At 41.3% G+C, this 22,265-nt stretch overlaps 1 protein-coding gene across 1 annotated transcript in view; it reads right to left on the minus strand.

The window, feature by feature from the left end:
- Nucleotides 1–22,265, minus strand: part of ofcc1 (orofacial cleft 1 candidate 1) — a 217,079-nt gene that overhangs the window by 149,063 nt on the left and 45,751 nt on the right. Inside the window, exons 4-5 of the mRNA XM_043689352.1 lie at nt 20,651–20,803; nt 4,089–4,152 (exon numbers count right to left, since the gene is read on the minus strand). Coding sequence (XP_043545287.1) covers nt 4,089–4,152; nt 20,651–20,803 — 217 coding nt within the window. The remainder of the gene's footprint in view (nt 1–4,088; nt 4,153–20,650; nt 20,804–22,265) is intronic.

Below are 22,265 nucleotides of genomic sequence, written 5' to 3' on the forward strand. Positions count from 1 at the left end.
GTTTAATAGTACGAATTTGCTGCACATTTTCTTTCGTGACACAGAGCTTTCAAGTAATAGGCAGTCAGAGCAAAAAGAAAAGCTCCATAAATAGGCGCTAACAATAAAAAATATTGTGACAACTAGAACTTGGAGATGAGAACAGCAAAATCTGGAAACGCCTTAGCAGATCTGCACACATGGACACACTTGTGAGGAAAGTAAGACAGTTTTAACATGTTAGCTGTTTGACTCTCTGCCAGAAACCTATGGAATCTAACACTCAGTGAGGTTCAAGATTGAATGGACTGGGGGTTATTTATTTAGGAAAGAGAAGACTGAGATGTAGCCTGATACAGATCTTTCATGAGTACATGACAGAAAAGGAGATAGAAAGGTTTGCTAAAAGGAGAACAGTTTGGAGTATCGCACAAATCAGTTGGGCTGAATGGTCTGTCCTTGTACTGTACTTTTAACCTAATTTGCATAATTATCAGCCATATTAATAAGTTATTCTAAATCACAGAGGGTAAATATACAGCATTGTGCACATGTAAGCAATGCAGAACAACTAAATCCAAAGATGAATCTGTTACCTTCAACATGTTAACAGATCTGGACTGACTTCTAAGTCATGGAAAGCAACAGTCTAGATTCCCAGCCCTGCACACTATTCAATGGCTTCTGCTAGAACGAGTAACTGAGGATTCATTCATAAGTATGTGGCCTGATAACTCATGTAGTTTTCACAAAGAACAACTTGTTATTTGCAGCAGGTACAGTTAACAACTACAAAGCTCAGCATGAGACACTGCCCTCAGGAAGACAGAAAGAAATTGTAAAACCAAACTCACTAACAAATTCATGTATCCGATACACGGGCATTTTTGTATGAAAACAGAAATTGCTGGAGAAACAGGTCTGATGTGGAGAGAAACAGACTTGGTGATGCAAATCCGGTATGGCTCTTCTGCGGAAATCCAATTCCTCTTAGACAAAACAGGACTCAAAGGTGTTAACTCTGTTTCTCTCTTCACAGGTGCTGCCAGACCTGCTGAGTTTCTCTTGCACTTTATATTTTTATTTCAGATCTCCAGCGTCCACAGCTTTTTACTTTTATTGTCTTTGTGACATTCCTGATGTAGGGCTTACGCCCGAAATGTCGACTCTCCTGCTCCTCAGATGCTGCCTGACCTGCTGTGCTTTTCTAGCACCATATCTTTCGACTATTGTCCTTGTTTAACAAGAACAAACTGAGACAAAAACTGTACCTGCATTGGCTGTTTATATATTATGCAAGCAGAATCTTGCCAACTGGAATATTTTTGCCGCACACAAATATATGATGGAAAAAATGCACCATTTCAACATTTTTGGAACTTGTAGCAAATTGCAAAAGGTTACAATAATAATCAGAGAATGTCCAACTACAACTTTATTCCATGAGTACAGAAGACCTGTTATCTCATGAGTAAATTGTTCTCAGCAATGGGATAAAGTGCACTTCCTCAATACCCTTAGTCGTATTGCTGTGGCAGAATGCCGAATGGAAATTTTAAAAATCATTAGCAATTTTCAATTGCACTGGAAGAGATTTGAGAGCAGGCCAGACGCTGATCTGCATCTGATGTGTGGTCAAGGATGAGTGAGGAGAAAGAGAAAAGTGACAAAAGAAAAGGAGGGTAAAAGACTCCCACCATTTCAAAACAGAGTCAGATGATCAATGTTTACAGCTATGAATCATACAGAAATAATAGATTGATGATAATCCTTTACTCATTTAACCATTAAGTGTTTTGAAGCTGATTTCATTCAAAAAGATTTGTTTAAATTCATACTGTCGGGATCACTCTCAGGACATCCTTGTGGTGTGCTGGGAATGTCATCACACAATCAGCAAGCTGCAAATAATAAGGATCTGCTTCTCATTTGATTTAAGAGGTAACAGAGCTCTTGTGTGGGTAGTTGCTGTATGACATTGTTTCAAACTGAAGCTATAATTTCTGCCATAAAGTATGACAGATCCTTGACTTATCAACCCAAACAACACATTTACTAAAGTATATTTTTTGTATTTTGCAATTCTCAATCAGTTATCTACACATGGGTTCGACAGAGACCCGTAGTCTGCAAATAAACAATCCTGTAAGGCATTATTATGGTCGCAGTGGAATTTAAGATTTGCAATGAATGCGATAATAACTCGTTCAATAAAAACTTTTAGCAGAATGTGCCTTCTGAATGTCTTCCAAAAATGTTTATTGTCCAAAAAGGGCAGATGATCCAATTGCATACATTATTTTGAACAGGTCCTTATGACAATGAAGCACAGTGAGGTGGAGGTCTGCACATCAAGTCATGCAATGGTACCTTGCAGATTCAAAGCCGTGACTTACCTTGACCACGATCTGAACAGGTATACCGTATATTATTGGGAAGGAAGTGAAGTGCAGAAGCCAAGAGCTTCCTCACAAAGAAAGGGTGGAATTATGTGCATTAGCATAGACTCTGCATCTGGCAAAACAGAGCATTTGTGAGTATTAAATTTGGAATAAATCACCCAACTATCCTTTAAGCAAGGATAAGGACCAAATCTGGATGTGGAGAAATGGGGAGAAAAGAGAAATACTTGATGAAAAAGACCTATTTTGTGAAATGCTTTATGATTTGAGGATTTGAGTTATGATTAGTTCTCTCTGTTGTCAGTTTAATAAAAATGGCAAGTGCAAACTGCTAGTGAAACTAAAATTGTACTTTGTTCCTGTCCTTGGACTTATCAGTCCCGCCTGCCATTTGGAAAGCCGGCAAAAGATGCGCACTGCCTCTTTTTGGGAAAGGTCCACCAAACCTACTAATAGCTGTCTTTCAGAGGACTGCAGCTTGTGTGCTCAGTAGCACAACCGTGGAGGCTTGGCTGCCATCGGAAGGACTGGCACATGAATGAATTGGGCCACAGGCAAACAATGTTGGAAAGGTGTTCGCCAGTCCAGGGGCATTACATGAGAGATGCAGGGAGTTGGAAGCACAGTCAAGGGCTTGGTCTTCAGCAGGCCTCTACTTCCAGATGCCACATGCCTCCATCAGGCACAGAGTCAGAAGGTTGAACATGGGTCCTTGCGCCCTGAACTAAATTCTGGTAGATGCAAACAGGCAAAAAGATTCAGGTCTGCCACCATTCATTCTGACCTTCCCTCTTTCAGGTTCACCACCAGCTGATTCCATCCAGAGTCTTCACATTGTAAACACCTACAAGTGCCCTTATAAAACTAAGACTCCATTCTGTTTCAAATGTATCAGACATAAAGTTGCAACATATTGTAAACAGTAGGATGGAGTCACAATCCACTTTGCAAGAATTGCAGCCTATAAATTAAAGCAACTTCACTTAAGTGATATTATAGAGATGTTACTTACATGTGAAAATTAACAGCATTAAGACAAGGCGTCTTACACAATTTATAATGACTCAATCAAACCTTTGAATGGCCAATTGTCATAGGGGAGAAAATAATTGTTCGAAGTATTAAGCTGCAATCCCTTTGAATCCCGTTACTGTGAAATAGTGAAGTATTTGAGAACATTACTGTGCTGCATCAATGTGGGGAGGCAAAAAAATTAAATCCTGTTAGCTGAATAAGTCATTTGCCACAAAATTGGATTCACACGTCAGCAGTAGTCATTGCCAGGAATTCACGGAGATGATTTGTGAGAATTTACCATCACACGTTTTCTTGTCTAATTTTAATTGCAGTCAAAGACTTACTAAAATTTAAACCATGCGTGCTCATGAAATAATCAATTTACTCCATTTTCTACAGCGCCAAAATATCAAGTTGTGCAATATATTTTGCGCAAGATGATTCTCCCTCCAGTTGTAAACAATTAGCCAAACAAAAAATTTCTTTAGCAGGAGATAAAATGGTTCTTTGAATTTAAGTACCATGTGTAGACAAAAAAGCTGCTTTGAATTTTCACCCTATTGCTTAAAAGTGGTTTCAACTCTGCTTGTTTTAGCTCTATTGATGAAACATGAAGTTGACAGACTTTGAATACTGTATGCAAGCACAACCCTGTCAACACGTCATGGCATACAATTCATTCAGTAATACCTTTAAGGTTCAAATTCGCTTTCTCTTTCCCATCCATATGAAAACCATTGCTTGTTGCCGATTCCTAATAGAACAAGAAATGAGAAAGAGTGCTAATTTAATCACATTTTAGTTTTATGTTCTTTGGAGCCCATAGGAATGTAGTGATATGTACAACAACAAAATAAAATCAGACGTCCAACCCGATGGAAGCACTTTAAAATCTTTTCCTTTTATTTAGCTTTTTCTTTGTGTTTGCTTTGCTCCCCTCCCACAACAACATGAAAACCTTTCTCTGCTTCCTTTACACCAGTGGGAATACTTCCCTTGTGGGTGATAGGATCTCTTTGGGAGGTCAAAGGTTGCCCTGGAGAGGAAGTGACAAGCTGCGAAATGTAAAAGAACAATTTTTTCCACATGTTCCTGTGCTCTGAAAGCAGTATGGGGTTGTCAGCCAACATCATTTTAAAATGGACCAGGTTACAACATAACATGCCTGTCAAATTCAATTTATAATTAGAGTAGCTGTATTTGGTTATAAAGTTTTACTGTTCCAGTAGGTTGCATCTACATACCACATATATCAGTAAAACATGCTTGAAGTTAGCTTTGAAAACTTTCAAAGTTGTTTAAACACAAAAATAAATTTTCATTTTACACAAGGATCATATTTAACTGCAGGATATAAATCAATCCTGTTGCTTCCTTTGGGACACAAAGGTAAATGAAAAAATAATCTTGTTCAGTACCTTGTCGCATATATTTGCATTTCATAGTGGAAATTGTTAAAAAGAACTGTGATGAAAGATTGCTGTGAATGCATTGCACAGTCACCCATAAGAAAGCATTACTGCTTGCACCGCACCTCACAAAAAGGTTAGAACGGTGCTTTGAAAAAAAATTTTTCCTCAATTGTGATCACATTTTAAAGGCTGAAAATAGCCAAAACCCTGGAGTTCAAACAGACAAGGGGTGGGAGGTCGGGGAGGTGTTGGGCTATGAAAGTAGGGCAGAGTGCATTATCGTAGGGTCAGTAGAATTGTGACATTGGGGAAAGGATGATTTGTGAAAGGAGTAGAGCTGTGAGAGAGAGGGCTGGTGGGAGATAGCTGTGAGAATGGGGGCAGGATGCCTTGGAGTTGGGGATAGAAATTTTGAGGGATACAGAAGTTGAGAGAGGGATAAAATTACAAGAGGTGTGGTGTAGAGGTGTAGGAGGACAGAGGGAGATTTGTGAGAGGAATAGAGCTGTAAGAGTCTAAAATGCATTGGAGAACAAGCAGTGTTGGCTTTTTACACCTCCCATGTTGGAGCCACCGTTGAAGGCAGTCATTGGGCCTCAGAGTTGTTTAAATAGGCCACTGTCACATTGGAGGACAAGGCAAGTACAAAATGGTGCACATGCATGCCAAGGCTTCTTGGAGCCGATCCCCAAACTGCCCTATCAGAGTCCCTGCTTTTCTGCCACGAAGGAAAAGGAGTTTGCAACAGTAGCTACTCATCCCACGATCCAATTCAGGATCATGATCCCCAGTTTGGGAGCCCTGGTATTAAGACATACAAATTCTCTTGATGGACAATGTCGCTGCCATTAAAATAAAACACACCACATCTTACTTTCAAGTTTATTTGCTATTTTTTAAGAAACTTTAACACTGGTGATCTGACAGTTTGTTCTGTTGTACTGAGTTTTTGCCACAATGCCACCGTAATGAAACATGTTGGGCTGTAGTTTCCACTTGGTGCTAGATTAGCAATTCCAAGGTAAATGAGACCCAAGTGTGCACCTGATTCGAAAAGATCTTTTTGATCCAAGTTTCTGATCAAACTCGTTTGCATGTCTGGAAATGTTTTGATTCAATATAATCGAGCAATGCTTTAATATCTTTTTTAAATGTTGCATTTAGAAAACATTCTTTGATGTACCTAATCAGGGAAACTTGGTAAAGTTTGAATAATATAGCTGAAACTGTGTTTAGCAGAAAAAGTTAAACATTTTAAATCACAATGCCAATCTCTGAAATGCTTTGAAATTATTGAAAATGACCTTTAAAAAAGTACACTTCTATTTTCTAGTTAGATTGGTCTGCAGTAATGAGTTCCTTCATATAACCTTTCCAATCCTACTTATTAGTGTCCATGCGCCCAAAATAACCAGCAAAGCTTTTGGAGCCTCTGTGTAGGCCTGAAAACAGAAGCAATTTGCAGAAGCTTCAAATAGTGATTAATTCACAAGAGACTGCATGGTCATTTTTACGGGCAGAGGCTGTTTCTAATCAGGAGTTTATAAGACGGTTGCAAAAGAAACTTGAACTGCGTCAGATGCAACGTGCACTTAAAATCCTTCAGTTTTTGTGTTAGTTAAATGAATATTGGCAAAATTGCACTGAAAACAATCCCAGGGCACTTCAACAGAAACCCCGGTCCATCAACTGTGACCATATGACAGAAGCATCTTTTTTTTTGTTGCAAACTACTTAATGCAGCATACTGACTTTACACTGCCACAAGGAGATGAAGAAATGGGCTGGGTAGAACATTTCAATTTCTTGGTAGGCACATGGGAAGATTTCCACTGCATACTATATGCAACGTTCTTATAAACTCATGCTTCATAGATGAATTTATAACATCGTTATACATAGTAAAAGAGAGAATGTCCACTCCTACAGAAATTACTTTGAATAGAATGCTCCATCTCTGCACGCATGAGCAAGTTGGTAAATGGAAACACCAAGGTTAGTGTTTGGCATGCACCACAGTTTCATAACAGGTACACTCATGTGGTGATAACAGACACTCAACTCAAGGTAAAATAATGAAATCAAACGAAGTGGTCAGCTCTATATAGCAGATTAAAGGAGACCAGGTTTCAAATTATGTTTTGACATACATTGTTATCATTAATGTATATTGAGTTTATACTGCTACTTTATATCTAATACTGCAAGCATCATATGGATGTAAATCCATAGAAAGTTAACATAGGATCAAATAAAAACATTTACTTAGATGCTATTATTTATCAAGTTGCCAGTGCAGGATACAGACTTTAAATGGAAAAGAGCTACAGGGTTACATGAAAAATGCAGGTGAGTATCGCTGATAGGAGAACGCTTGAAATTCAAACAACCAGCAACAGGATCAGGGTAAACGGCTTTATTTTTGAAATTCAGTAACGTTCAACAATTTGTCTGAGGAAAGACTAGCTTTTATGCATCAAAGTGACAGAACAGATACTGAAGGCATAAACATATGTTTTTAAATTAAGAAGGATTATTTTTTCATGTCAGCCCACAGTGATGCTTATTGCTAAACAGATAGCACTTAAAAATATTTTCCTTTTCATGCTGCAATGCAACTATTGTCATAACACTCCAGATACTGCTGACAGACCCTGGCCTCCAATAAAATTCTTCATTTGAATTTCTCCTGACTGTCAAACTTCAATGGCGTGCTGGTGTTCAGGGTATCAGTGAACCTTTTTTGTTTTGAAGCTACGTATTATTTGCAGTGCACTGAAAATTGATTTCTCTAGTTCGTGGTTTCTTCAGTTGGCTGCTCTACAGCATCGGATCAAATCCCAAAGATTACATACTATGGCTGATATTTACAGTGAGATGGGACCTGATTCCAGATTTTTCAGAGATAGAAAGAGTCACTTCAGCTACAAATACCGTTTAGCTCCAACTCGAATAATTGGTTTCACATAAGAATTTGTCAAGAAATGAGCTCAAAGAATTTTATTTATATATCTTGATTGGACGATACCTAGGGTACTTTCAAAAAATGTACTACATTTAAGATCTACAAATAGGTTTGACTGCAAGATGAAAAACTGTCCTTTGAGAATAAAAGCTAACAGCCAGAAGCGACTTTGTAACCTCACTGAAATAGATGAGGATGTAAGTAATATTCATGTCAAGTGACCACACACATCATAGGCTCCTTGTTGATATCTTAATGGGATCTTACTCAAGTTAGCATAGACCTCTGAACCTCAGAGGCAGTGTAATGATCCCTAAGTGGACCTACGCATTAATATAAATGACTGCTAGTCTGGTCTGCAGGAGCTTTAATCTGGGAAAGGTCCGGAGTTTAACAAAACTTTAAGTTCTGTGATGCAGCTGTACTGCAGAAGTAACTTAAGAATTCCCTTGTAAACAATCAGGGATACAATAATTACAACATAATTTAATAATGATTTTCACATTTTATAAACCCTGTGTATTTGACTATTTTCTTTAGTTATATTTGATAGTTATGTAGTGCAATAGTGAAAGACCTCTTGAAGATTACAAATTATTAACCTTCCAGACTCTCATAAGAGATTTGTCAATTTATAACCAAAATATTAGTAATCGCCAGTGTAGCCTTTAAATAAACTACTTGGAGGAACATTACACAAGGAATGTAGGCAACAGCATTTAAAGTGCTTTCGCATGTAACATTTCAATACATAAGCTAGCCTTCTGAGCAGTTCCACATGGTGTCACTCTGCAAGGGTGTATGTACTTCATGGAGGTGTATAGGAGTTCATTTCGCATCAACAGTGGCTTGGTTACTCGCACTTCCATGTCTGAGTCAGAAGGTGCTCAATTCTAAATCCTAATTTAGAGAATCAAACACATAACTTGAACCTCATATACCAGTGCATTACTGAAGGAATGGGCAGTGTCAGAGATGATGACTTTGGATGAAATGTTAAATTAAGGCCTCATCTGCCCTCTCCGATAGACATTAAAAAAATTTCAATGTAGTGAAAGAAATTTTCCCGGATAGCTCTGCAAATATTATCCATAACCATTCATATTGTCACATTGCTGTTTGAGTAAGCTTGTTGTGTGAAAATTGGTTGCTGTGTTTTCTAGGGAGAAAGTGAGGACTGCAGATGCTGGAGATCAGAGCTGAAAATGTGTTGCTGGAAAAGCGCAGCATGTCAGGATTCCTGAAGAAGGGCTTATGCCCAAAAACGTCGATTCTCCTGTTCCTTGGATGCTGCCTGACCTGCTGCGCTTTTCCAGCAACACATTTTCAGCTGCTGTGTTTTCTATATTACCACAGCAACTAACTATACCTCACAAGTACTTCATAAAGCGCTTCAGGACAACATGAGTTTATGAAATGGGTGACAGTGATGAAAGTCATCCTTTTTCAAAATTTGTATCAAGGGCACAAAGGTAGAAAATTATCCTTACAGGGTTACAGGGCAGAACTAAATGCCCAGATTGGAGGCAGGTTCAGAGAAAAGGATCCATGAGATTGGGTAGGAAGTTGCAAGGTGGAGATCCCATCACATTGATTTGAATCTGAGGGAAGCAAGGCTCAGTAGATTTTCTGAGGCAAGTTGAGCCCCTTAAGTCACCAATTAAGGACGCCATTACATGATTGCTGGTTTTTAAACATTGCCCGGCAAGGGTCCTGACACGTGGGCAACCTGCCAGGTAAACCAGGCATTTGCACAGCTCATGCCTAATGGAGAGAACCATCAGGGGTTACTGGCCCCTTCCAAATTAATTCTTCACTTTACTCCAAATATGCAACCCATTCCCCATGTACTCCCCCAATCCCTTCACTTTTCCTCATCCATCTCCCCTGTCTCATGACTTTGACTTTGTCCCACTCTCCTGATTCCTGAGGCTCCATCACTAATCTTCAATCTATGCTGCATTTCAGTACCTGCAAGGGCTACCATTTCTAGTGGTGCTGCCAGTGCTGGGCTTTGACCTCTGACTGGTTGGCAGCTCTCACAGGGGAGATACTGGGCACAAAGTTGAACTCATCATGAAACATCAATCCAACATCTATAGCTATCTGCACAGCAAAAATACTGTATGCCAATTCACCCATATAGCCACATCAGAAACTGTCCTCAGTTCAGCCAGAGGGAGGGTTAATGTCAGTCAGGAGGTACATCAGTAATGGTACAGTCCAGGGCTTGGCCACCATCAGTTGTCCACTTGGAACACTCCCATTTGGGGCTCTATCAAAGTACAATCTGGGAGTATCCAGCAATCAGTTCCTATTTTCTGTGTTTCTCTCTGAATACTTTTGAAGTATTCAGAGAGAAACACAGAAAATAGGAGCAGCAGTAGGCTATTCAGCCCTTCAGGCCTACTACACCATTCACTATGATCATAGCTGATCATCCAAGGTAGAACCCTATTCTGCTTTCTCCCCACACACTTTGATCCTTTAAGCCTAAAGAACTTCACCTAACTCTTCCTTGAAAACATTCAGTGTTTTGGCCTCAACTACTTTCTGTGGCAGAGGATTCCACAGGCTCAGCACTCTCTGGGTAAAGAAATTTCTCCTCATCTCAGTCCTAAAAGGCCCAACCCCCTTATTCTTAGACTATACCCCACTACATCATTCTTTAAACTCCAGTGAAAATAGTTTTAACTGATCCAGTCTTTCTTCAAACATCAGTCCTGCCAATTCTGGAATCAGTCTGGTGAATAGCATATTGTCAATTAGGGAGCTGCTAACACAGTGCTCAGTTGGGCCAAGGTCTGAGGTAAACACGGTCCTTCTGGTCTTGTCTGTTGATCATTCAGAAAGGGTGCAGTGGCAGGAGGGTGGGGTGGTTTGGAAGCAGAGGCAATTGCAGATGGAGTGGAAGTACGGTCATGGGGGAGGGAATCTCAAGATGAATTGGGGAGTTATCAGAACTCGACCTGCTTTTCCAGCACCACACACTCTCAACTCTGATCTCCAGCACCTGCAGTCCTCACTTTCTCCGGGTTATCAGAACTGCCTAAGAGGGCATGGTAGGTAACAGGAGGGAGAACTGTCAGTGGCAGAGGCTACCACCACTGCCTCAATACCGGGAGAATATATGAGAAGGGTGGGCATCATTAAGGCATAATGCTGGGGCTTGCGGGGACATTTATAGGGGAAGCCCAATCTGGTGGCTCTCCAGATTGGGGAACATATTTGAATGGACTGTCAGGGTAGTGAGAGATAACGGAGGACTTAGAGGCTTCTGTCAGGATGGGGGGTTTTGCCAGGTAGGGCCCAGTACTGATGAGGTCCTCCATCATTTTCTGTTCTCTAGACAGGAAGTGTGATGAGAAAACAGCTAGAATGATACCTAGTGTGAGGAGAGTCACTGTCATTTTGATGGATAAAAATCCATGTTTGACGGATGCTAGGTCATTGATGGAACAAATACATGATGCTACCTTTTTGCTGGCTAAAGGCAAGCCTTTATTCATGCAATTAGCCAAGGATGCTGTTGGAGCTGCACACTATCATCTGTAATGTCAGCGCAATGACGGGCGGCACGGTGGCACAGTGGTTAGCACTGCAGCCTCACAGCGCCAGAGACCCGGGTTCAATTCCCGCCTCAGGCGACTGACTGTGTGGAGTTTGCACTTCTCCCCGTGTCTGCGTGGGTTTCCTCCAGGTGCTCCGGTTTCCTCCCACAATCCAAAGATGTGCAGGGTCAGGTGAATTGGCCATGCTAAATTGCCCGTAGTGTTAGGTAAGGGGTAAATGTAGGGGTATGGGTGGGTTGCGCTTCGGCGGGTCGGTGTGGACTTGTTGGGCTGAAGGGCCTGTTTCCCCACTGTAATGTAATCTAAAAAAATGAAGGCCACTGCACTGAATACAGTGAGAAGTTGAACATTTGGTGTGAGATTGGGAAGGGAAGGATCTTGGAGGGCTGTAACAGTCCCTTTTCTTAAATTGACTGCACACGCTCAGGCTCAATGTGGATGGATGATTGACACATGACCTTCTTTATCCACATGCAGCACATCCCTTGAAATGGAGATGTCTGCTTAGACCTCAACTGTGGGGTATGGCGCTGATGGCTGTTCTGAGATCTAAGAATCTCCTTTGGCCTTTCTGTTCCCATAGTAGAGCATTTCCATCAAGATTCCTATGTGGATATGGCTGTCTAGTTGAAAAAGCGAAGGTGAATGAGCAGGAATAGGGAATCACCCAGCTCAAGGACAGATACTGCCACTGGGCCCCACATGTGGTGTCCAGAAGAAAGCAAGAGTTTTCCAATTCCAACTCCACTTCCTGGAGATAAGCGAGACATGGTGTCAATGCAGGCTCTAGACCAGATGCAGGAGCATAATCTCAGGGCTGCAGGAGTGCGTGGCCATCTTCTTCCTGTGGCTATGAAAATGACAGCTGCATTGAACTCCTATGCAACTGGCTCTTTCCAGGAGCAACTGGTGACTTTTATGGGATTGCTCAGTCGTACATTCTCAAAGGCACCAAGACAGTGACTCATGCCATCTTGCAAGATTACACCAATTCATTTCACTCCTACACAATGAGCTCAGTGCTGCAGCCTGGCCAGTCAAATCTGAGATATAGCTGGCTTCCCCCAGGATGAATATGCAATCGACTGTACCCATGTGGAACTGAGAGGGCCATAGCACAATGCATTCATCAACAGAGAGGGGTGCCATAAATCTGTGATAATTGTTACCACTTCCGAGAGTTGTGTGCCCATTACCCTGGCAGCTGCTACAATGGCTACATTCTGGGGCACTCTAGTGCATTTGAGCATCCAGGTGCTTTACGAGGCTGGCGCTGGGAACAAGGGCTCATGATGCCATTGCACACCCCACCTGACTGATGCAGAGTGCAGACACAATGCTGCCCATTCTCCAAACAGCAAATGATGGGGCTGTTGAAGATGTAGTTCTATTGGTTGGATTGAACTGGGAGGTCCTTCCAGTATAGTCTGAACACAGTGTGCTGCATTATCCTGGTGTGCTGGCAATAAGGTCATGTGAAGAAATGGGAAGGAGGAGAGCAGTCTTCTGAGGAAGAGGATGAAGACCCTGGGGTGACGCTCAGCTGTATTGAATACAACAAGCCAGACAGGACCTGACTAACACCCAATTCTAGCAGGTGAGAGCTGTGTGCAGTAGATCATCATGGAATCACCAACGGTCATGATGCTGAAATCTCAGTTACATTGTCAGAATGAATTGCAGTCTCTATTAGTTTTGTCTGTGAATGAACAGTTAAAATGAATACTTGCAGCAGGATACAATAACAGGATACAATTACAAAATTTAGGGTAGCAATCATTAATTTATCCATGAAATTTATCAATTAAGTTCAAAAATAGCTCTAAGAAATTTCCCCCACATAGACTGATTACACTATTTTGAGCCTAACCATTTCTTTTGCAAGGGAGAAACTGAAAATTTCACCTAGCTGTTTTTGGTTGCTGGAGAAATGCAACAACTACTGACAATTTTGTTTGCTATCTTTAACAAAGTTCATGCGTGGAATATTCCAATTGCTTGTCTGATTATGATGTTCCCCTCCTAGATAAAGACAAGATGTGGGTCAATTATGGGTATTGGGGACAAAACTGGGCAGCATGGTTTTGAGGTTGCTGTGTTGTAACATTTCCAGTCAGGGGTTGGATTGCCAATGTCTATCTGGGTGCACAGCAGCCTTTCAAAGATGGCATGAGTTTTAAGAACATGTCTTTTCAGTTTTCTAAACTTTTAATTGTGCAGTAAAGTGAAAAAAACAATTGTTTTAAAACCAAGGACCGCTGCACGTTTTAAAGGCAAGCAACCTGAAAATCAGCATGAACACCTTTACACAGCAGCTAGTTCCAGTCGTGATTGAAGTGTGGCCAGCAGATGAGCTGGAGCCAATGAGTGTGTACAGATGTTTGGTATAGTTAGCCCATTGGTCTGTGGGCAAATGACCAACGAGTGATGACAAAGACCTTCCGCCTGCTATTGCTTCTTAGTCAGCTGAACAGCTTGGGGTTGTGAACAAGATGCAGAGGAGACTTCAGTCCTCTACCAGTTCTGGAGCTCTCTCTAGTCTCTGTAGTAAAAGTCAGTCCAAGCCCGAAGAAAACCAGTTTATTCTTCCTCCAGCAGTTGCTGTAAGGCATGACTTGTACCTAATAAGTTAGAGACATTTTATAATTGTGAACCAGCCCCTGTACCGCCTGCAAATTGTGAAAGCATCCAGAGAAGGGAGACTGAGAAGCAATGTTCTGCTCAAGAACTATCTCAGCTCATTCTGTGATAACAGCACACTGCTCTATCCCAGGGATATGCGACATGAGCTGGTCTCCGCTGAGTGGTGGTGCTAGGAAAGGCACACGGTAATATGGGGCCTGAATCAGATATTAATGATGCCATAGTGATGAGGGATACATGTAGTGAGGCAAGTTCGGTAAGATATGGTGAGAAAGCTCACTGAACCTCACAGCGGAAATCCCTCCAAAAAACTTGTTGCAACTCATACTCCGCCTAGAAAATATAAAGTTCAGCCCTACAATATTATTTAATTTATCTTGGCAACTTTGTGCATCAATCTATGCACTTAGAAGACTTGCATTTAGTGCATCAATATCATGTCACACATCAATAACACACATAAAAATCAGTTAATACAGTGGCTAACACACAAAACTATCTGGTACATTAATCATGGTGATTGGTTTAAATATCCCATTGACCGAAATTTAAAAAAGTCATTGGCAATTCCTGGATAAAGCTACCAAGCATCAATTAGCAAGCACTGCAAAGCCATCTAATCAAAATGTTCTTTTTTTTAAACCCAGCAATCCAGAACCAGCAATGACGACAAAACGAAATTAAATTGCTATCAGTAACGTTTTCTTTGCTCATTCAGATCAGTACATGCAGCTAAAAATAACATTTTCAGCAGGATATCATAAGCATTAATAATTACAGAATTTGGGGGGTTGGGGGAAACATCACTAATTTATCCATGAAATTAGTTAATTAAATTCAGAAATAGCTCTAAGAGGTTTCCCCCACATAGACTGACTGCACTATTTTCAGCCTAGCCTTTTAGTTGCGCCAGAGAAGTCGGAAATTTCACCTAGCTGGGTTTGGTTGCTGGAGAAATTCAGCAACTGCTGACAATTTCTGAGATTAGATACCTGATGCCTGCATTGCTCATTGTTGCCAGGTTTATCAAGCGGGTGCTCTAAAGGACATTAGGTGTCAAAGTTACATTGAATATCATAAAATCATAGACACCCTACAGTGTGGAAGCAGGCCATTCGGTCCATCAAGTCCACACCAACCCTCTGAACAGCATTCCATCCAGATACACCACCCTACCCTATCCCTGGCTAATCTACCCAGCCTGCACATCCCTGGACACTTGGGCAATTTAGCATGGACAATCCACCTAACCTGCGCATCTTTTGACTATGGGACGAAACCAGAGTGCCCAGATGAAACCCACGTAGAAACAGGGAGAACGTGCAAACTCCACACAGACAGTAACCCAAGAATGGAATTGAATCCAGGTCCCTGCTGCTGTGAGGCAGCAGTACTAAACACTGAGCTACTATGTCACCATAGAATGGCTCTATAAGAGGCTTGCCTGGAATTCCAGAAAAATGGGCCCCACTCTTTCAGTAGTAGGACTAATACCAGCTTAGATCGCACACAGACTGACTAGCGGCTAAAATGCTGCACTTTATATCCACCTTGCACAGGGCTTTTGGGTGCAACATACACTAATTTCTACCCAGTTGCTCACCATGACAATTAATCTTCCTCATATCAAAAGCAGATGACTTCACATTCTCTGGATAAAATTTCACTTTGGATAGTTCTGCATCCTGTTCCCATGCCCAAAATGCATTGTGCATTCTACATATATTCAGATTATCTGAAAGCTTATTTTTAAAAAGATATTCTTTTTCCAAGCCATTCACATATGCAGCGAAGAACTGAGTTCTCAGTACATATCTATGGAAAACATCAAATCACATCCCACTAATCAATCAATAAATCCTCTACTCTATTCTGTCTTCTACCTCCTAACTTGTTATTATCTCAAATCATTTGTCTTCAATTCCACATACTGGCATTTTTGCTAATAGTCTCTTGTACTAATTCATAAGAAATGCTTTCTGATAGTCCACCTAGACAATATCCATAGCTGCTGCCAAGTTACTGCTGATTTCTTCAAAAAGGTTCAACCAGATTAGTCAAAATTGACCTAGCCTTCAGAAATCCACAAAATTTCTTCGACCAGATATTACCCAGAATCGTTGTTACTCTTTTCTTAAATAATGGAGTGACATTCACAAATTTCCTAATCAAAGCCATAATTATGAATCTAGAGATCTTTGGAAAAGAAATGACAAATACATACGTAACGTTCTCACCTATATCTATAATACTCTGAGTGGAAGCAATCTAATCATGAAAATGTGTCTCTCTTCAGTCCCATTATTATCCCCATGATCATTGTTTTACTTATAAGTCTCATCTCCTTGATTAATTTTAAGGTTTCCTTACATGTCTATCATTTTATCTCTTTCTTCAATTGTAAAAATTGATTGAAAGTATTCACTCAGCAAGGCATGTAAAAGCACTTAGAACTGTAGTCTATATAAAACTGATATTGTTACATCTCACTAGGGTATCTGACTGGGAATAAAGTCCAGCTATTCCTGGACTCATCACAAAAGTTGAAGATTTTAAATAGTACGCAGAATTCCCCAATTTACTTGAGTTTTAGAGCCAAAAGGATGGTTTCTTTAATTAACAAGAATAACTATCTATGAAAGCAAACAGATTCGAGCTACAGGTAAACAAATATATACCACAGACGTATAACTCTGAGTTAATACTGTAACCCCCCAAACAAATATACACATATGCACACAGACAGGGAAAGGAACATGGGTGTTATGGCAGGAGAGAAAACTGAAAAAGCAGTCAGTGGTCTCTGTTCACAGGATCGTGTGCTGATCTGAACTCAGTTTTTTGATCTTCCTACGCTGGATGCTTTCACTGGTTATGCTCCCAGGAGGACCAGTTCCACCACAGAATACACCAGATGGCCTCCTTCTTTGGAGACTGCAATTTCCTTTCCCACGTGGTTAAAGATGTCCTCCAACACATCTCATCTACATCCCGCACCTCTGCCCTCAGACCCCACTCCTCCAACCGTAACAAGGACAGAACGCCCCTGGTGCTCACCTTCCACCCTACCAACCTTCGCATAAACCAAATCATCCGCCGACATTTCCGCCACCTTCCAAACAGACCCCACCACCAGGGATATATTTCACTCCCCACCCCTTTCCGCCTTCTGCAAAGACCATTCCCTCTGTGACTACCTGGTCAGGTCCACGCTCCCCTACAACCCACCCTCCCACTCACCTCTATCCAAGGCTCTAAAGGAGCCTTCCACATCCATCAAAGTTTTACTTGCACATCCACTAATATCATTTATTGTATCCGTTGCTCCCGATGCGGTCTCCTCTACATTGGGGAGACTGGGCGCCTCCTAGCAGAGCGCTTTAGGGAACATCTCCGGGACACCCGCACCAATCAACCACACCGCCCCGTGGCCAACATTTCAACTCCCCCTCCCACTCTGCCGAGGACATAGAGGTCCTGGGCCTCCTTCACCACTGCTCCCTCACCACCAGACGCCTGGAGGAAGAACGCCTCATCTTCCTTGGAACACTTCAACCCCAGGGCATCAATGTGGACTTCAACAGTTTCCTCATTTCCCCTTCCCCAATCTCATCCTAGTTCTAAACTTCCAGCTCAGCACTGTCCCCATGACTTGTCCAGACTTGTCCTACCTGCCTATCTCCTTTTCCACCTATCCACTCCACCCTCTCCTCCCTGACCTATCACCTTCATCCCCTCCCCCACTCACCCATTGTACTCTATGCTACTTTCTCCCCACCCCCACCCTCCTCTAGCTCACTGCCTTTATTCCTGATGAAGGGCTTTTGCCCGAAACGTCGATTTCGAAGTTCCTTGGATGCTGCCTGAACTGCTGTGCTCTACCAGCACCATTAATCCAGAAAGAGGCACAAGATGGCTAGTTGACATTATAAACTTATTAACTAAAAACTGTAGCTTAGAGCAACAGCTGAAGGAAAGATAAACTGGTTGTTTTCAGGCTGTAAGTGGCATTTATTGCAGAGAACAGACAGTTCCTGATTGATTGGAGTTTTGACATCGTTTCCGTATCCTGTTCACAACCCCGAAATGTTCAACTACCTGAAAACCCAACAAATTGCTGATCGGCAAACAGAAGGTCTTTGCCATTGATAATCTTCCCTCTACCATAACGTCAAAAGTGGGAATATTCGCTAATGTTCATCACCATTCATGACTTCTTACATACTGAAGCAGACCATATCTGAATGCAACAAGTTCTGAACAATGTTCAGGTTTGGACTGACAATTTGCAAGTAACATTTGTGCCACAATGACCATCTCCCATCAGAGACAATCTAACCACCACTGCTTGACATTTAATGGTGTTACCATCACTGAATTCCCCCACTGTTAACAAACATCCTGGAGGTTATTACTTACCAGAACCTCAACTGAACTCACCATATAAATACAGTGGCTGCAAGAACAGGTCAGATGCTAGGATTACAGTGGCAAGTAATTCACTTCCTGAGTCCTCAAAATCTGTCTCGCATCTACAAGGCACAAGTGGGTACCCACTGTCCCACAACTACAGGTAACTGAGAGCTGTGATCCTCTGACAGTCCCATTGTCAGACACAGAACTGGATGGTGCGGACCCTTGCCTTGGCTCAAAGACTCCAGAGCGGGTAAATGACCCCAGTGAGGAGCTGGATAGCTAAGAGACAATCTAACCACCACTGCTTAACATTTAATGGTGTTACCATCACTGAATTCCCCCACTGTTAACAAACATCCTGGAGGTTATTACTTACCAGAACCTCAACTGAACTCACCATATAAATACAGTGGCTGCAAGAACAGGTCAGATGCTAGAATTACAGTGGCAAATAATTCACCTCCTGAGTCCTCAAAATCTGTCTCGCATCTACAAGGCACAAGTGGGTACCCACTGTCCCACAACTACAGCTAACTGAGAGCTGTGATCCTCTGACAGTCCCATTGTCAGACACAGAACTGGATGGTGCGGACCCTTGCCTTGGCTCAATGACTCCAGAGCGGGTAAATGACCCCAGTGAGGAGCTGGATAGCTACCTCAGCCCAGCGAAGGTCCAGCAGTTCGTGCTCACCATGGGGATGCAGACAGCTACCCCAGAGACAGGACAGTCAAATGGACAATAAACTGAGGGTTTAAGAAGTTTCCTTTGCTATCGTATAACAGGGCACCCACTCAGTAGGTGGGTTCCGCTGAAGCCACAGCTAAATAATAAGAGACTGGATGGTTAATAAAGGGAACTGTAAATAGGATAACTGTAAATTCGAGTAATTCAATCTGTTCTTTAAGGCATGCAATGTATATATCTATGAACGACATGACAAATTGTACAAGTACCAAAGATTTATTTCTATGAATAAAGTATATTTTGAAATAAAAAAAAAATCTACAAGGCACAAGTCAGGAGTGTAGCAGAATACTCCCCACTTGCTTGGGATGAATGCAGCTCCAACGACACTCAAGAAGCTTGACAACATCCAGGCCAAAGCAGTCCAATGGATTTACACCACATGCACAAGCATCTACTCCATTCCCTCCACCACCAATGCTCAATAGCAGCAGTGTGTGCCATCTACAAGATGCACAGCAGAAATTTCACCAAATATCCTCAGACAGCACCTTCTGAATCCATAAGCACTTCCATCTAGAAGGACATGGGCAGCAGATACATGGGAACACCTGGGTCAAAATCCTAGATCTCTCTTGCAAAGGGTATTGTGGGTCTATCTGTAGCACGTGGACTACAGCAGTTGAAGAAGGCAACTCACCACCACCTTCTCAAGGGCAACCATGGACAAACAATAAATATTAGCCAGTCACCTACATACCACAAGTGAACTAAAAGAAAACTGGAAACAAGTCCACAGACCAATCAGCTACTTATTGCTGGCTGAATCTCCATTTGTCCACACCCCTCAACTCCAGCTCATCTGCAAACTACACTTTTATTCCCTTCAGGAATCTTTGGTTTTTAAAACAATTCTTGCCCCATTTGAGTCCACAATCAAAAATACAAAAAAATGAAGAATACATGTGCATCTTTGTAGAATGACATTAATTTAAAGACGCGGGTGATGCACATTTAAGAACAATTTATTTTTCAGAATTTTTTTCAAAACAGTTCAATTAAGAAAACTCTAATCCAAATATTTGCTACACCTAGCCATTTTAATTATAATAATTTGTCAATGTTTAATTTGAATTAGATTGTGTCTTTTGTTTGCTTAGACATTATTAAATTTCTAAGCATTTCATCACTATTATATGCATGGTAACTTCACACTGATAACTTGTGGCTGCCTTCTTTTAGCTGCACTCAAGGCTTTAAACAAAATAAAAATGAAATAAAAATTAAGTAGCAGTTAGCAGGAAGGTTGAAACATTGGTCAAATGGAACAGTTATCATATGTCTTTCTAAAAAGTAATGTGATCTCCAATATAAGACTTAATGCACATTCCTACACGGCTGCTTTGGGACTATTTATGAAAATTTGTCATAGATTCAATACACAGTGGCTTATTCCAGAATTAGACACATAAATCAGACAAGGTTAATAACTGTGGGCTGAAATTAAGGACCATCTGCATTTAGATTGTGACGTCTTACACCAGACTGCTACAAGTTACCTTCAGGTCTGAGTTGGTGTCCGTTGTGTTCTTATTGGTCTCATTCCTCCCAGAGTCATAAGAACATTCAGGCAAGTTGCCAAAGTATGGAGGTAGCTGGAGTTCCACGACATATTCTTTTTGCCCAAGAAGAGATTTGGGGAGCTTTATTATCTGTGAAAGAATTTAAAATAAAAGCACTTTGGGAGAATTGTGAATAAATTACAGTGGCTGTTGTTGCAAATAAATAAAATCATATTAAATAGTATTAGCTGTCCTAAAGTATTCCAGAAAGGGGTTCCAATCAAATGGGTTGCTGTGTCCTGGATGCTGTCAAGCTTCTTGGGTGTTGTTGGATTTGCTCTAATCCAAGCATTCCATCACACTCCTGGCTCATGCTTGATGGATGGTGAACAGGCTTTGAGGACATGGAATTAGCAGATGAGTTTCTGGTCACAAAGTTCACAGTGTATGACCTGCTATATCTAGCTATAGCAATTATATGGCTAGTCCAATTTCATTTCTGGTCAATAGCTACCCCTCTAGAATGTTAATATATGAGCGGGCGGAGCGATTATGATAATACCAATGAATGTCAAGGGGGGATAATTCAATTCTCTCCTGTTGTTAGTGGTTATTGCTTGGTCCCTACGTTGTGTGAAAATTATTTATCACGTATCAACCAAACCTGACTCGTTCCCATGTCTTGTTGCATTTGGGTATGAACTATTTCGGTATCAGAGGAGCTATGAATTGTACTTAAGACAGAAATCATTAGTGAATATCATCATTGCAAATCTTGTGATGGAAGGAAGGTCTTTAATGAAGCAGTCATAAAGGATTTGGCCCCACTACTTGAAGAACACCTCAAGTGAAGTTCTGGGCTGAGTTGACTGGCATCCAACAACTACAAATGATTTGGAGATGCCGGCGTTGGACTGGGGTGTACAAAGTTAAAAATCACATAACACCAGGTTATAGTCCAACAGGTTTAATTGGAAGCACTAGCTTTCGGAGCACCGCTCCTTCATCAGGTGGTTGAACAACTTCAAACGTCTTCTTTTGTGCCTGGTATGACCCCCAAGTAGCGTACAGCTGAAGCCTGACTCTGACTGACTTCAATTTTAGAAGGGCTCCTTGATGCCACATTTAGTCAAATGCTGCCTTGATGCCAAAACACTCTTGCTATTCAATGATTCTGCGGCCATCTATTATTATAATTAATAGGCCTGGCAATGTCTATTAATGTGAGTACACTGTGATATCAAAAGATTTTTTGTGAAAGGTGGCTGCAGAAATAGGGGGCTATTTTGCCTTCTTCATGCTGATGAAATTGTAAGTGAGATGTTAGTGATTAGCACACAGCATTTTGCAAGTGTAAATGCGAACTGTATTGCAGGAGAACGTAGGAACCCTGTGCCACTCCCAGGACTTACAAGGTCCTGTTCTGGAAGTTGTGGACAACATCAGGTTTGGCAGGACTGCACAAAGGAGCAGTCTTAAAATGTGAACCCGCACTTTCCAAAACAACAAAACACGGTCTGAGAAATGTTGTTTCAAATTGTTGCTGGAAAATGGTAAGAGCACAGCAAAGCCTCTTGAAATAATGTAGACTCACACATTGAACAATATTAAT

This window comes from Chiloscyllium plagiosum, chromosome 4 (assembly GCF_004010195.1).
Source record: "Chiloscyllium plagiosum isolate BGI_BamShark_2017 chromosome 4, ASM401019v2, whole genome shotgun sequence".
Lineage (NCBI taxonomy): Eukaryota > Metazoa > Chordata > Chondrichthyes > Orectolobiformes > Hemiscylliidae > Chiloscyllium > Chiloscyllium plagiosum.